The following is a 17,175-nucleotide window of genomic DNA, read 5'->3' on the forward strand; positions in this document are numbered from 1 at the left end:
AACATTTAGTTAGAAGATGTATACCATGCGTATCCCGTACATACGACTAATAAAACTTGAAACTTGAGAAGCTTTATGACTGATTGAAGAGCTACTACACTCATGGGAGGAATAGCCAATAGAAGACCATTATGACATACTACATCACTACATTGTACCTTGTTTTGTTTTTGTTTATGCATGTGTATAGATGATGTAATGCATTATTGATGAGGCCTGTACCATGTTTGAATATCATTGTTTTTAGTGTCTCAAAACTCAATTTGAGAGGTCCACAATGTGGTTTAAAAAAATGAATCATCTGATGGATTAATTGAAGTACCTGACGGATGAAAAAAGTCACAACCGGGTTGATAGAATCATTTTTTAAATGCTGACAGTCAATTTGTTCATTGGACATGGTGGGATCATTTTATGTCTGTAAAATGGATTATGCGAAAAATGGCGGTGGATGCGCTTTTATGCGTTTAATTATTAGTCTGCAGATGAAATAAGTTATGATGAACTTCACATGGTGGTGAAAGTGCAAGGTGATGAGCTTGATGCTCCTTTCCAATAAATATTGAGGGTCTTATTCTGGTGAAATGGTGATCGATGCTTGGCTGCCGTTTGACAAATACAAATATTATCGCTCTTATCCATAATAATCTCATAATATAGGTAGCCTACACACACAGTAGTGTGAAGATGTTCGGTGGGTGCTGAGATTGTTTCTGCCCACACTACAGATGGCTATATCGTTCCCTAATACAGGACTAGTAAAGGCTCAGTGCACTACTTTTGTGCAAAACAAAACAAAAATATGTATTTATTTTCCTGATTTTTCAGGGGTTCCTGCAGCACCCTCAGCACCCCTGCTTCCCGCGGCTATGCTTGCCCACACTGTATCTGCTGCAGTAGCTGTTGGCTAGAGCTCATGTGCCAAGGCCAGAGTGGGCACATTTGCTATATATCGCAACAGTTTTTTGTGACAAAACCATCAGTAGAGTTGAAAATGCAATGGAAACCCATTTAACTTGTATTATTTTTATTTTCCTGGGGCCCTGGAGATTTCCTGATCTGGTTGGCTTACCCAGTGGTTCTCAAACCTCTGTTCGTGTACCTCCAGCCAGTTCATGCATTTGATCTATTCCAGAACTAGCACAACTTGTCCTTGATTAGGTGAGTCAGGTGAATTAGTTCAGGGCTAAAACAAAATTGTGAAATGTCTGGGGGTTCCTGAGAAGAGGTTTGAGATCCACTGGGCTAACCTAACTAGGTAAAACTCCGGATCCTAGTTGGAGGGTATAACATTGTAAAAAAATACTACTGTAAAATGGTTTTATATGGGCTATGATGAGACTAGATATTTTCTAATCAGGTCATATGTTTTTTAGTTTTTTTAAAGACAACAACTGCGATTGCACAATATAACTAACATGGCTGAGTTTGCTTTATGCAGGGTTGCATTGTGTAGGCCTTTGCATCTGTAATTAAAAAGTTATTCACACAGTATGTCATTACTGTTGTGTTGATTGTGAATGCCAGTCAATAATTTTGGATTGATTAGGTCTAGGTAGCCTAGCCACCTGAAGTTTGAATATAAACCACATTTTCTCAACAAAAATAAATAGGCCTATTTTAGTCTATAAATACATGATGTTACCGCTTACACGGAACCCAAACTGCGCCATTATGCATAAATGAATTTTGTCCCCCTACACCAAACGCGACACGCGGGTTAAAATACCAAAACAAACTCTGAACCAATTACATTAATTTGGGGACAGGTCGAAAAGCATTAAACCTTTATGGCAATTTAGATAGCTTGCACTTGCTAACTAATTTGTCCTATTTAGATAGCTTGCTGTTGCTAGCTAATTTGTCCTGGGATATAAACATTGAGTTGTTATTTTACCTGAAATGCACAAGGTCCTCTACTCCGACAATTAATCCACACATAAAAAGGTCAAACGAATTGTTTCTAGTCATCTCTCCTCCTTCTAGGCTTTTTCTTTTCTTGACTTTATATTGCGATTGCCAACTTTCATAAATTAGGTGCATTACCGCCACCGACCTCGTTCGTCTTTCAGTCACCCACGTGGGTATAACCAATGAGGAGATGGCATGTGGGTACCTGCTTTGTTAAACCAATGAGGAGATGGGAGAGGCAGGACTTGCAGCGTGATCTGCGTCAGAAATAGAACTGACTTCTATTTTAGCTCTTGGCAATGCAGACGCTCGTTGGCGCACGCGAGCAGTGTGGGTGCAATAATTGAATAATATAGATTTCTAAATGTATTTTGCAACACTCGTGCACACGACACGAGCAGTGTTGTCAGCCTGTTACTTTCCCCTGGCCTGACCGGAGGCAGGTAGCCTAGTGGTTAGAGCATTGGGCTAGTAACCAAAATGTTGCTAGATTGAGTCCCTGAGCTGAGGGTAAAAATCTGTTGTTCTGTCCCTGAACAAGGCAGTTAACCCACATTGTAAATAAGAACTTGTTCTTAACTGACTTGCCCAGTTAAATAAAGGTAAAAACAAAATTGGCTTCTCTAGGCTACCTGCAGTTGTGGTTGTTATCAGTAGGCTAGAGTTGGTCAGACTGAAGCACAGATTAATTGTGCATGAGTTGACAAATCATATCTAAAGAACAGTATGTTGTCCCTATTTTCAACGCTTTGGTGGCAATATTTTTATCAAAACGTTTGCGGGCGGCCCTGCTGTACTGATCTCTGCAACATGGACAGATGGAAATCCCCACATAATGATACAAATGAAGACACATACCCTACTGTATGTATCTCGAAATGTGGAGTTAGTATCTCAAAATGTTGACTTAATATCTCAACAGTTTTAGATAGTATCACTTTTTTTGGAAGGGAGTGGTGGGAATGGGCTACCATAAATAATGATTGTATTATTATGGAGTGACACTTTTTTTTTAGATGTTTAACTAAATGCATCAGGGCTTGTGTAGGCATAGGGCCAATTGGTAATTCATTGGAAACACATTCCTCTAATACCTGTGTAGTAACAGTGTATTAATGAACAGTAATATGGATGGTTACATGATGACGATGCCAAACTGACAACCTCTACCGGTTAACAGCTACATACCACGCTACCTGTTGACCGCTCTATACCACGTGAACACTTGAGCCGCCTTTTTAAGCTCCTCTCTGCACCATCCGACAGCCGCGCGTGATTTCCATGGGAACGTCGTCAAGCAAAATAAAATGACCGGGTTTGCTTGGTCAGAGTGGGCTTGGTTGGTTGACAGTAATCTTGCTATGGCTGCAAAGGTAAGTTCACCTTGTACGAGGAAAAAAACATTTTGTCAGTAGGTGAAATAGACAATGGCAGAACATACAACGACACCTCCGAACGCATGGACCACATTCTCACACACTGACTTCCTCCCCCATGTATTGATAGATGGCTAGCCAGCTAGCTACTAACGTTAGTTAGCCGGATAAGAGGATGTTCGAGGTTAACATTAGCCAGTGGCAATGACATTGGGGCTTTACAGCGAGGAGGACGGGGCAAGGTGGTAATGGGATACAGCCTTTCCCTGTGATGCACTATGCGGAATCCGGTTATCAGACTGACCTGCCACTGAAACCGGTGGTCTCTGTCCGTTACACGTCTCGAGCCACTGGCTGATTAGCAAGCACGTATTTGACGTGAAGCCGGCTCTAGCCTGGTAAGCTTTATACGCTCAGTGCTGGTAACCTTGCGTAGCCTTATGCTATATGACGATTCTCCCAATATACATACAGTAATATAGGCAGGCTACTGTTGTTACTCGCGTCATTGCCGCAGATATTTCACATAATGTGAAAATGTATCAACATTCTACAAGATACATTCAGCACGTGCCTTGTGTCGTCATGTGCCTCGTGCCACTGTTTTGAATGAAGTGTCCCCTCCCCCAATGACCTGTATACTGCTGGATCCTCTGTTAGTATGACCAGCCCATTTCATTAGATCACTGTATATAAAAAAGAGAGTAGGCCTAATATTGACTTGTTGAATCCTAAACATGGTCAAAATAGCATGTCTCACTTTTACTACAAAGTGAGTAAAATATCTTGTTAACAAGACATGTAGGCTAAGTTAACATTCTCCTAATATGCCTGTTAATAGAATTGTAATTTAAAAAAAAGTGTATTATTATCAGGTTATTACTACAATATTGAGCTAATGAGAGCTTGGTTGTTGATTATGTTGATAGGTAACTGTGGTCTTTGTTGTAATTTCATGTAATTTTGTTTAATTTCTCCAGGGACAAAGGAGGGCTGACCCTACTGAGCTGAAAGCTATTTTTTTAAAGGTGAGTTGTGTAAAAATATATTCACCAATGTTGCCTTAGCACTCTGCATACAAGACAACTTCATGTACTGGAATGCCATTGTTAATAATGCATTAATTTGTGGCCTTCTTCTGGCTCAAGTCACCTAAACAAGAGTCAATAGCACATTCATGGTTTTCCTTATTGTTGTCTGAATCCTAACTTGAGATCCCTGCACACAACTCAAATTTCTACCATTGACATCAATGCATGATTTATGCGAAAGTCTCAAGTTACATGCGAATGATCTCAAGTTAGGTGTCAGCCCAAAGGTTTGAACATGTGTACAGTGTCTTCCTCAATCAGTAGATCATATATTACCAAATCAACAATGAGTTCTGTCTGTGTGTGTTTGTGTGTCTCTCTGTGTGTGTCTCTGTCTGTCTGCCTGTCTGTGTGTGTGTCTGTGTGTGTGTGCATGTGCATGCGTTTTTGTGTGTGTATGCGTTTGCCATTGCAGTATGCCAGCATCCAGAAAAATGATGAGCACTACATGTCTCCGGAGGACTTTGTGACCCGGTTCCTCCACGCACACACTGACATCAGGCTGTCTGATGAGGCCACCTCACTGCTGGCTGGGGTAGTGGACCAGAAGAAAGATGGGTGTGTAGAAGATCAGGGCTCTTATCACAAAGCCTATCAGAGTAGGAGTGCTAATCTAGGATCAGTTTAGCTTTTTAATCATAATGAATAGGAGACAATTTGTGAATACAGGCTCTGACTATGAGAAGCATAGGCATTAGGCCTAGTTATAGGTTGGTTATGACAAGGACCTGGAGTATTTTGATAATTTGGTGGGTGGTCATGTTTGTCATATTTCAAATGTGAATTGGAAATGTGTTTTTTGCATATCCCAACTCCCCCCGAGAATGGGGTAACAGCCAGGGTTCGCCAAGATCAAGATTTTTCACAGTGTCGGCTCGGGATTCGACTAGTGACCTTTCGGGTACTTTCCCAAAACTCTAACCGCTAGGCTACCTGCTGTCCTTTTAGCAAGGGCCCTAGAGGTTTTTGTATAAGTCACATGGTCAGGAAAATGTAGAGCCCTAGGTATGAATTTAACATTGTGGAGAAAAACACAGGACAACAGGGATTGTTTTAGTATTTTTATTCACCATTACTTGCATTAAGCACATATATATGTATATATATATATATATATATATATATATATATCTATATACAGTAGATATACATGTCCAGTTTATTAGGTACACCAATCTACTACCGGGTCGGACCCCACTTTGCTTCCAGAACAGACAGAATTCTCCGGGGCATGGATTCTACAAGTCTGAAACGTTCCTCAGGGATGTTAGTCCATGCTGCATCACGCAGTTGATGCAGATTGGACAGCGGTTGACCACCGCCACCAGCCTGTACAGTTGACACCAGGTAGGTAGGGTCCATGGACTCATGCTGCTTGAGTCAAATCCTATCTCTGCCATCAGCATGACCCAACAGGAACCAGGATTTGTCAGACCGGGCAAGGTTTTTCCACTCCTCAATTGTCCATTGTTGGTGATCGCATGCCCACTGGAGCCGCTTCTTCTTGTATTTAGCTGATAGGCGTGGAACCCGGTGTGGTCGTCTGCTGCAATAGCCCATCCGTGATAAGGATCGACAAGTTGTGTGTTTGGAGATGCCGTTCTGAATACTGCTTGTTTTCACACACAGGTCTGCTGCTGGCTGGATGTTTTTTTGTCACATTATTCTGGGGAAACCCTAGATACTGTCGTGCGTGAAAAGCCCAGGTGGGTGGCCGTTTCTGAGATACTGGATCTGGCATGCCTGGTACCAAAGATCATACCACACTCAAAATTGCTTAGGTCACTCATTTTGCCCATTCTAACATTCAATTGAACAGTAACTGAATGCCTCGATGCCTGCCTGCCTGCTTTATATTGCAAGCCACATGATTCACTGTCTGTAGGAGTGAATCATTTTCGTGAACGTGGTGGTGTACCTAATAAACTGGCCAGTGCGTGTATATACTGTATCTGGCTTTGATCCTGTGTACTCCCCTAGCCCTTATTTTCTAATACACAGGATTCAATCCAAGAAACAATTAATAATGTTTTGCTAACCACTTATTCTACCACAAATGTATCTGATTTATTTAGTAGAAAAAGAGAATCCTACAAATCCTCAAAGCCCATTTGTCAGGTGTTGTTCCCTTCCTTCTGTTGGTTGTTGCTAGCCTAATTCATCTCATCTTATCCCCCTCTCCCCCCATCACCCCTATTTTTTACATTAATATGTATGTTTTTAATGATACATAATGACGGGCAATAAAATGTTAGGGTAAGTCAAAAAGAAAAAGCGTGTTGCCACGGCAACCACCTGGGCTCCAGCAAAGAGCAGAGTGCATGCGGTCATGTTGCTCACATTATGAAGGCCTGCTTTAAAATGGAGTGGAGGCTGGCTGGCTGCACACATGCACTGTAATTGCCCGTGCCATTCAGCACTCCTGCATTGTGTGGATTTGGGAGCCAGATAAATGGCGACGGCATCACTGCTATTAAGGGATAAATCTATTAGGAAACCATGGCTTGGTCTCTGTATCTAAACCTCATTTGGTGAGATGGGGTGGTGGGGAGGGGATAGGAAATGACAAGGGAGTAGAAATGTCTGGTTTGATAGTTTGATCAAAGCCACAAAATCAGAGACCTTTGTTTGAATGCATCCATTTTGTTTACAGTTGACATTGTAGGTTAGTCGCCATGTATTTTGTTATTTTTTGCCAGTGAACCCTAAAAAGATGTTTTGATTTCCGTTAGACAATGAGATGGATGATTATGCCTAGCGCGGGAAGAGAGAACAGACAATGGTTGCGCGTGTCAACAACACCCCCTTTTATGTTCACAGAAAACAGAAATACATTGTTTTTGACAAGAACCTGTTGAGTGAGCTCCCTGAAAGAAAATAAACTAAGAAAATAATCCACAGAGTCTATTGTATTTTCATATACTCCCTCTATCTTAAATTACAGTATTTTTCAGGATGTGCATACTGCATACATTTTTTTCTCTAATGCGTCTTGCTGCTGTTTTTACCCCAGGTAGGATTCCATTTCACAGAGATAAGTCAGGGAGGGGTAATTGTTTTTTTCGGAGTAGAGGGGGTTTGGGTGTACGTAAACAGTGTAATGCATTTCTCTGCCTCCCTCTGTGACTGTGTAAATTAGGTGATACACTCACTGACGGCCATCACAGTTTCTCTCTCTGCCTTGAAATCACTTTTCTCTCTTGTTATTCAGCCTCCCCAGACTTGGCTGGCTGAGATAGATACACTCCCTTTCTGTCTATGTAGACATCCCTGCTGCTGTCGGAAATATGTGTCAGAGATTTTTCCTGCCTCCCTCCTTCCCTGTCTCTCTCATTTTCTTTTTCTCTCTCTTGCTCTCTCTTTCTCTCTCTTGCTCCCCCCCCCCCTCTCTCTCTCTTTTTCGATGGAAAACTCTTCCAAGTGTGAAACCCCTCCCAAGTCTCTTGGGGGTTAAAACTTTGTAAAGAGAGCATGCTGGGAAAATAGCAGTCCTTCCAGCCAGACATGTGTATTTTGGTGTGCCTGCTTGGAAGAACCCAAAGCATCCAGCCCACCAGCCGGACAGCTAGCGAAACAGACAGCCGGACTGCCAGCCAGCCAGTCAGCTAGCCAGCAGTCACCTCTGGGTGGAAGGCTGTCAGTGACAATAGCAGGGACAGGGGATCATTGAAGGTGTCCTCTTACCCCTCTACTGTCAGGGATAAAAGCTGTCGCTCCAGCCTAACCCGCCCAAATGTTTATGCTGTAAACAGTGTTGTAGGTCCTGGATAGCTCTTCTAGGAGCTGTGTTTACCAGCTGAAGATGACAAAAAAGTGTAGACATCATATACACCCTCGAACAAAGACATCAAGGATGTATACCTACTTATCGACTTTGTATAGAGATACACTTTCAACCTTTGTTGACCTCTCACTCGGACTAAGAAAGGGCCACATGTACTGCATGATCATATTGACTGAATAGCTACTGATTTCAAATGAAAAATAATCCTCTCTATTTAGTATAGCATTAACTGCACATGTTGGGATTTATATCTTACATTTCCTGGACACATACTGTAGTCTCATGTTTGTAAATGCATATGTTTTTGTGCACTCAGACAATGTACAATCTGGTCACATGCCATATTAGTTGGTAGATGGTTTGTTTGCATTACAACATGCTGGCATCTCTTTTTGGGGGGTAATTGTTTTCTAGTTGTTTTTTATTTATTTTACTAGGCAAGTCAGTTAAGATCAAATTCTTATTTACAATGATGGCCTACTCTGGCCAAACCTGGACGATGCTGGGTCAATTGTGCGCCGCCCTATGGGACTGTCAATCACGGCCAGCTGTGATTCAGCCTGGATTTGAACCAGAGACTGTAGTGACACCTATTGCACTGAGATGCAGCTCCTTAGACCGCTGCGCCACTCGGGAGCCCCTAGTCATAGGAATGCTAATCAACTATCATAATCCTCATCCCTGGCACATTCACCATAGTGTGTGTAATACCTCCTGAACCCTCTCACATCTCCCAAAGTCATCTTAATACCCCTGATAATCAACCCCTGATAATCAACAAGTTACAGTAACATTGTCATAATCCATGGCTTCATAACTACTGAAATGCTCACCAACGTAAACAGATGCACATAAAAAATCCTACTGCACTTCCCTACTGCATTTTAGGCAGTCTCTGTTCTCTCTCCTGCATTCCTCTGAAGTTTGTCTACAGTAACTCACGAAATGACCTTCTAAGAGTTTTTATGTTTCAACCAATTTTAATGTTCAACATTTAATATGGTTCCAGCCACAAGAGCTGTACCCATATTAGCTTGTAGCAGGGCACTTTTGTGCACCTCCACCCAAACCCCACCAGCAGGCCCCTGTTTGAAAACCGCCAGCTAGCTAAGTCAATAAAACAATTACTCTTTCCGATTTTTCTACACCGCAAGGCAGACAGAGCAGAGCATACCTACAAGCCTACAGATTCCCAATTAATCCCTCTTTGAATTTCATCAGTAACAAAATTAATTAGAGTTGCCAGGAAAATGTAATCATCTCTCCCCTGGAAATTGAAATAGATTAGAGATGTGTGCTCAGGGGATTGCTCATTAGAACTGACCCCGCATAATTATTGTATCCATTTGTGAAATTCATAATGGACTTCAGGCAACTTTGAACCGCGCATGAATTAAGACTAGATTGCGCCGTTGTCCCCAGGGGCTCCCATGGGAGTTCAAATGACCCTGTTGGTATCTTTGTCCTGTTTTTGTAGATGATGTATGGCCATTTGTAGTAATATCATAAAGAAGTGAAATACAACGATATTAGTGACACATACATGCTGCAGGTTACACATCCAGAGAGAGAGAGAGAGAGAGACAGAGAGACAGAGAAATAAAGAGAGAGAGATAGATAGATAGAAAGAAAGAAAGAGAGAGAAAGATAGAGAGAGAGAGAAAGACCGCAAGAAAGATATAAAAAATATAGAGAGATAGAAAGATATACTGTGGGGAGAACATGTATTTGATACGCTGCCTATTCTGCAGGTTTTCCTACTTACAAAGCATGTAGAGGTCTGTAATTTTTATCATAGGTACACTTCAACTGTGAGAGACGGAATCTAAAACAAAAATCCAGAAAATCACATTGTATGATTTTTAAGTAATTCATTTGCATTTTATTTCATGACATAAGTAATTGATACATCAGAAAAGCAGAACTTAATATTTGGTACAGAAACCTTTGTTTGCAATTACAGAGATCATACGTTTCCTGTAGTTCTTGACCAGGTTTGCACACACTGCAGCAGGGATTTTGGCCCACTCCTCCATACAAACCTTCTCCAGATCCTTCAGGTTTCGGGGCTGTCGCTGGGCAATACGGACTTTCAGCTCCCTGCAAAGATTTTCTATTGGGTTCAGGTCTGGAGACTGGCTAGGCCACTCCAGGACCTTGAGATGCTTCTTACGGAGCCACTCCTTGGTTGCCCTGGCTGTGTGTTTCGGGTCGTTGTCATGCTGGAAGACCCAGCCACGACCCATCTTCAATGCTCTTACTGAGGGAAGGAGGTTGTTGGCCAAGATCTCGCGATACATGGCCCCATCCATTCTCCTCAATACAGTGCAGTCGTCCTGTCCCCTTTGCAGAAAAGCATCCCCAAAGAATGATGTTTCCACCTTCATGCTTCACAGTTGGGATGGTGTTCTTGGGGTTGTACTCATCCTTCTTCTTCCTCCAAACACGGCGAGTGGAGTTTAGACCAAAAAGCTCTATTTTTGTCTCATCAGACCACATGACCTTCTCCCATTCCTCCTCTGGATCATCCAGATGGTCATTCAGACGGGCCTGGACATGCGCTGGCTTGAGCAGGGGGACCTTGTGTGCGCTGCAGGATTTTAATCCATGACGGCGTAGTGTGTTACTAATGGAGACTGTGGTCCCAGCTCTCTTCAGGTCATTGACCAGGTCCTGCCGTGTAGTTCTGGGCTGATCCCTCACCTTCCTCATGATCATTGATGCCCCACGAGGTGAGATCTTGCATGGAGCCCCAGACTGAGAGTGATTGACCGTCATCTTGAACTTCTTCCGTTTTCTAATAATTGCGCCAACAGTTGTTGCCTTCTCACCAAGCTGCTTGCCTATTGTCCTGTAGCCCATCCCAGCCTTGTGCAGGTCTACAATTTTATCCCTGATGTCCTTACACAGCTCCCTGGTCTTGGCCATTGTGGAGAGGTTGGAGTCTGTTTGATTGAATGTGTGGACAGGTGTCTTTTATACAGGTAACGAGTTTAAATAGGTGCAGTTAATACAGGTAATGAGTGGAGAACAGGAGGGATTCTTAAAGAAAAACTAACAGGTCTGTGAGAGCCAGAATTCTTACTGGTTGGTAGGTGATCAAATACTTATGTCATGCAATAAAATGCAAATTAATTACTTAAAAATCCTACAATGTGATTTTCTAGATTTTTGTTTTAGATTCCGTCTCTCACAGTTGAAGTGTACCTATGATAAAAATTACAGACCTCTACATGCTTTGTAAGTCAGAAAACCTGCAAAATCTGCAGTGTATCAAATACTTGTTCTCCCCACTGTATATCGATATACACCTGTTTATCATGGCAGAGGGGGAAATGTGTAACTTCATATTAAATCATTTTTACATGTGTAAAGTTGCCCGTCAACGTTATAGCAGTCAACTCAGACACAACACTGACATGAAATCATTCTCATTAAGTTTGACATTTCACTCAGCTGAGAAGTAGCCTACCTTTATTAAGATTTTCATAGATTGATCGGCTGTTCTGTAAATTGGTTTTGTCATCCAGTGTTGTATAAGATGAAACTTGTGTTCTATAGTTCTGCTCTAAATGATTGCACAGCAAGTGCTGTAAAATGTGTTCTAGTGATGCTGATAGTCCTCCTCTGCTCTCTCATTGTGGAACATGACATTATCTGAGTATACTTTTACCAGATAGCCTCACATTCAACTTTCTTTTTATTTGTCTCACTTCTCTCTCACTATTTCTCTCACTATTTCTCTCACTATTTCTCTCACTATTTCTCTCACTATTTCTCTCTCTCTCTCTTTCAATTCATGGTAAACATATGTTAACATTGCCAAAGCGAGTGAAATAGATAATATACAAAAGTGAAATAAACAATAAAAATGTACAGTAAACATTACACTCACAGAAGTTCCAAAATAATTAAGACATTTCAAGTGTCATATTATGTCTATATACAGTGTTGTGCAAATAGTTAAAGTACAAAAGGTAAAATAAATAAACATAAAAATGGGTTGTATTTACAATGGTGTTTGTTCTTCACTGGTTGCCCTTTTGTTGTGGCAACAGGTCACACATCTTGCTGCTGTGATGGCACACTGTGGTATTTCACCCAGTAGGTATGAGAGTTTATCAAAATTGGGTTTGCTTTCAAATTCTTTGTGGATCTGTGTAATCTGAGGGAAATATGTGTCGCTAATATGGTCATACATTTGGCAGGAGGTTAGGTAGCCCAGTTTCCACCTCATTTTGTGGGCAGTGTGCACATAGCCTGCCTTCTCTTGAGAGCCAGGTCTGCCTACGGCGGCCTTTCTAAATAGCAAGGCTATGCTCACTGAGTCTGTACATAATCAAAGCTTTCCTTAAGTTTGGGTTAGTTACGGTGGTCAGATATTCTGCCACTGTGTAGTCTCTGTTTAGGGCCAAATAGCATTCTAGCTTGCTCAGTTTCTTTGTTAATTCTTTCCAATGTATCAAGTAATTATCTTTTTGTTTTCTCATGATTTGGTTGTGTTGCTGTCCTGGGGGGTCTGTTTGTGTTTTTGAACAGAGTCCCAGGATCAGCTTGCTTAGGGGTCTCTTCTCCAGGTTAATTTCTCAGTAGGTTAGGGCTTTGTTATGGAAGGTTTGGGAATCACTTCCTTTTAGGTGGTTGTAGAATTTATTGGCTCTTTTCTGGATTCTAATAATTAGCAGGTATCAGCCTAATTCTGCTCTGCATGCATTATTTGGTGTTTTACATTGTACACTGAGGATATTTTTGCAGAATTCTGCATGCAGAGTCTGAATTTGGTGTTTGTCCCATTTTGTGAATTCTTGGTTGGTGAGCAGACCCCAGACCCCACAACCATAAAGGGCAATGAGTTCTATAACTGATTCAAGTATTTTTTATCCAGATCCTAATTGTTATGTCAAATTTTCTGTTCCTTTTGATGGCATAGAAGGCCCTTGCCTTGTCTCTCAGATCGTTCATAGCTTTGTGGAAGTTACCAGTGGCGCTGATGTTTAGGCCGAGGTATGCATAGCTTTTTGTGTGCAATAGGGCAACGGTGTCTAGATGGAATTTGTATTCGTGGTCCTGGGAACTGGACCTTTTTTGTCTTACTGAGATTTAGTGTCAGGACCCAGGTCTGACAGGATCTGTGCAGAAGATCTAGATGCTGCTGTAGGCCTTCCTTGGTTGGGGACAGAAACACCAGATCATCAGCAAACAGTAGACATTTTACTTCAGATTCTAGTAGGGTGAGGCGGGTGCTGGAGGCTGTGCTAGTGCCCTTGCCAATTTGTTGATATCTAAATTGAAGAGAGTGGGGCTTAAGCTGCATCCCTGTTTTTTTGCCAATTTTAACCGCACAGTTGTTGTTTGTGTACATGGATTTTATAATATGGTATGTTTTACCCCCAACACCACTTTCCATCAATTTGTATAGCAGACCCTCATGCCAAATTGAGTCAAAGGTTTTTTGAAATCAACAAAGCATGAGAAGCCCTTGCCATTGTTTTGCTTGTTTGTTTGTCAATTAGGGTGTGCAGGGTGAACACGTGGTCTATCGTACGGTAATTTGGTAAAAAGCTTATTTGACATTTGCTCAGTACATTGTTTTCACTGAAGAAATGTACAAGTCTGCTATTAATGATAATGCAGAGGATTTTCCCAAGGTTGCTGTCGACCCATATCCTATGGTAGTTATTGGGGTCAAATTCGTCTCCACTTTTGTGAATTGGGGTGATTATTCCTTGGTTCCAAATATTGTCGAAGATGCCAGAGCTGAAGATGATGTTAAAGAGTTTAAGTTTAGCAGATTGGAATTTGTGGTCTGTATACTTTATAATTTCATTGAGGATACCATCAACACAACAGTCTCTCTCTCTCGCTCTCTCTCCCTCTCCTTCTCTCTCTCTTTCTCTCCTTCAGGTTGATCTCCTTCCAGGAGTTTGTGGCTTTTGAGTCGGTCCTGTGTGCTCCAGATGCTCTCTACATGGTCGCCTTCCTGCTGTTTGACAAGACTGGCAAAGGAGCAGCCACCTACGGTACCTAACCTTCCCTCTGGTTTGATTGACAGCTCTATTTTAGCTCTAACCCTCTAATCCCCTGGTATGATTTGTGACATATGAGAGACCTGTGATATGCAGGTGACCGTTGAAGTACAAAATGTTTACACTTATAGCTAGGCTTTTAATATGTAAGTGAAGGAAGAATTCTTAGTACACTGTGAGGTCTTTTATTTACTGAAAGTAAATTTCATTGGACATTTTGTTATTTTGGAAGAAGTTGATAATAAAATATGTTTTACTCTCTCAAAATGACAAAAAATTATATTGTCAAACATAACCATCAGAGTCAATGACAGTAACCTTAGCCCCTATGAAGGTGACAGTGTAAGCACCCCTATGGAGATGACAGGATGACAGATATTGGTTTTGGAAGGGTGGAGGGGTGGAGGGGGAGAAGACATGTCTGTCGGAAAGGAGGAGAGTGTGTGTGTGATTGGCACCATTACCCAGAAGCCTCCGAGCCCAGAGGTTAGAAGAGGAGACATTTGTACGTGTTGCTCATTTCACATTTCCCTAATTGATTTAAACAACCCTAATTTTGCCTTCTGTAGGTGTGCCACATTAGCACATTAGGACTGATTTGAAATGCAGCACACATATCTTGGGCACAAACAGAGAGAAACTAAATTCCATTCTAATTGTTGCTCGTCGGCAGGGAGTAAGATCATTGTGGTTCATTATATATGCACATATGTTAATTTTCATATTTTAAAAGCTCAATTAGACTATTTATCTGTGGCTTGGTATATCTGGTTTAGTAATTGAAAGGTCTGTTGTTTTTCTGCCTTCTGAAAGGTTAATGAATGTAGCCTACCTGAATGCTACTGTGGCTACGCTAGGAGATGCAATAAGAAGTCAAATATTTCACATACACTGCTGTCTGTACCTCATGTTCTGCTACCATTTTAACTTGTGTCTGAGATTATGGTCTTGTCAAAGTCACTTTTTTGTGATCCATTCCATCATTTTCTCTTTTCTCTTTGCTTTTTCATTAGATGAAATGGCCTTCTCCATCTCAACCACTATAACAAGTCACTCCTTTATAACTTATTAAAAGCATTCATTGCTGCGGCTTAGCTGCATTAAAGACAGTTTGTTTTTCAACATCAATGGCTTGTTCTGATTTCTTATTTCTTTTCAAAACATTTTTGTACTCTCTTTTCTTGTTTGTTAGTAACCTGTGTAATTTATATTAAGTGAACACGGAAAAACATATATTTTTACATGAAGGGATGAATACACTGTTATTTCTTAGTGTTTCATAAAAATACATCCATAATTTGGTGGAATAGAGTTCCACAAACCGTGACATGAATGCATGTTAAAACGGGATTGTACTGCAGCCAAAGAGATAAAAAAAGAGGATAAAAGGTTGCCTGGGTGTCGACAGGTCCATAAAGGCTGATAATATAAACGGCAGGTCTGGAATGGGGAATGGCACGGCAGTGTTACACTGTTGAGTAAATGCAGCATTTTTATTGCCTCATTAAAGTGTAAAACCTGTTGGAGCTGTCTTGTTCCAAAAGGTAGGGGGAAAAATCACACTCCATATTTCTAGTGTGCGGCCCAAATGCCTCTCTCATTTCTCTTTAAGTTATTTATTCCCCTCTTAGTTACACTGATACATACTAGCAGGTTTGAAACACGTTTCTGGTTTCGTGGCGTAATAAGGAGTAGGTTCCTCTGGCTCTGTTTGTTTTGGTTTCTCTGATAAGGGTGTAATCATTTGGGCTGGTGTTCAATGTCTCCCACCTACATTACCTCTATTGGCTGAGACTGATACAGAATTTTAAAAGTGTGTAATCACATAGCTTCACATATTTTATAGCTACAGTATGCCTACAGTACTGTCTAATGCTTCCATCAGATGTCAATCCATCATCGTTGTTGAGCCCTGTGGCTTCAGGAACCTGTAACTTTCATCGTTATTAACACATACTTTTCTAATATGAAATCTCTTAAAAAACTGGTCAATGATCATTCCAATGACTTGATACAAAATAATACCCTTTGACATAATACACAACAATGTCCACCATGTCTGCAAGTAACCGAGTCTTGTGACGCAATGCTACAGCTAACCAGCCATCTACAGTAGTCTGTCAACATTGTCTGAATGAAAAGGGGACTGATTTCATTAAAGGTGCTTGTCTCGTCTCTCCTCAGAGGACGTGAAGCAGGTCTTCAGCCAAACCACAAACCATCAGCACATCCCCTTTAACTGGGACTCTGAGTTCATGCGGCTGCACTTCGGCATGGAGAGGACCAAGCACCTCAGCTATGGAGAGTTCACCCAGTTCCTCCTGGTGGGTTAAAATTCTCTATATCACCTTGCAGTCACATAGACTGTCTCTCTCTCTCTTTCTTTCTTTCTCTTTCGCAAATCTCTCTCTAATTTTTTCTCTCTCTTTTTCTCTCTCTCTCTCGCTCTCTCTCTTTCTGTCTGAGCAAATTCTTTGTCCACGTCAATGTGTCTCTGTCAGTCAGATGTCCGTTTAAATATGCGTCTCCCTCTTTATCTCTCTGTCAATGTTTCTATCTCGCTCTCAATTTCATCCTCTCCATTCGTGTCAGACTTTGTCTATCTGTCTGTCAAGTCTTTTTCATTTTGCCTTCAGACCCTGTATATTAATTATGGTATGGAATTTTCTTCTGACAAAGTCAATGAAACCACATCAGTTTTCGTGTTTGACCTTTACTATAACCTCCTTGTCTGTATTCAGACTGTGTGTGATGCCGATGGTGTGTGTGTCTGTATTCAGGCTGTGTGTGATGCCGATGGTGTGTGTGTCTGTTTTCAGGCTGTGTGTGATGCCGATGGTGTGTGTGTGTCTGTATTCAGGCTGTGTGTGATGCCGATGGTGTGTGTGTCTGTATTCAGGCTGTGTGTGATGCCGATGGTGTGTGTGTCTGTATTCAGGCTGTGTGTGATGCCGATGGTGTGTGTGTCTGTATTCAGGCTGTGTGTG

General features: G+C 41.5%; 1 protein-coding gene across 1 annotated transcript in view; it reads left to right on the forward strand.

Moving 5' to 3' along the window:
• Window positions 1–2,912: 2,912 nt before the first annotated feature.
• LOC110488013 (calcium-binding mitochondrial carrier protein Aralar2-like) overlaps window positions 2,913–17,175 on the forward strand; it is a 122,471-nt gene continuing 108,208 nt past the window's right edge. Inside the window, exons 1-5 of the mRNA XM_036971473.1 lie at window positions 2,913–3,284; window positions 4,268–4,315; window positions 4,794–4,936; window positions 14,067–14,182; window positions 16,373–16,512. Of these exons, the coding sequence (XP_036827368.1) occupies window positions 3,219–3,284; window positions 4,268–4,315; window positions 4,794–4,936; window positions 14,067–14,182; window positions 16,373–16,512 (513 nt within the window). The 5' untranslated portion in view covers window positions 2,913–3,218. The remainder of the gene's footprint in view (window positions 3,285–4,267; window positions 4,316–4,793; window positions 4,937–14,066; window positions 14,183–16,372; window positions 16,513–17,175) is intronic.

This window comes from Oncorhynchus mykiss, chromosome 32 (assembly GCF_013265735.2).
Source record: "Oncorhynchus mykiss isolate Arlee chromosome 32, USDA_OmykA_1.1, whole genome shotgun sequence".
NCBI classification, from domain to species: domain Eukaryota; kingdom Metazoa; phylum Chordata; class Actinopteri; order Salmoniformes; family Salmonidae; genus Oncorhynchus; species Oncorhynchus mykiss.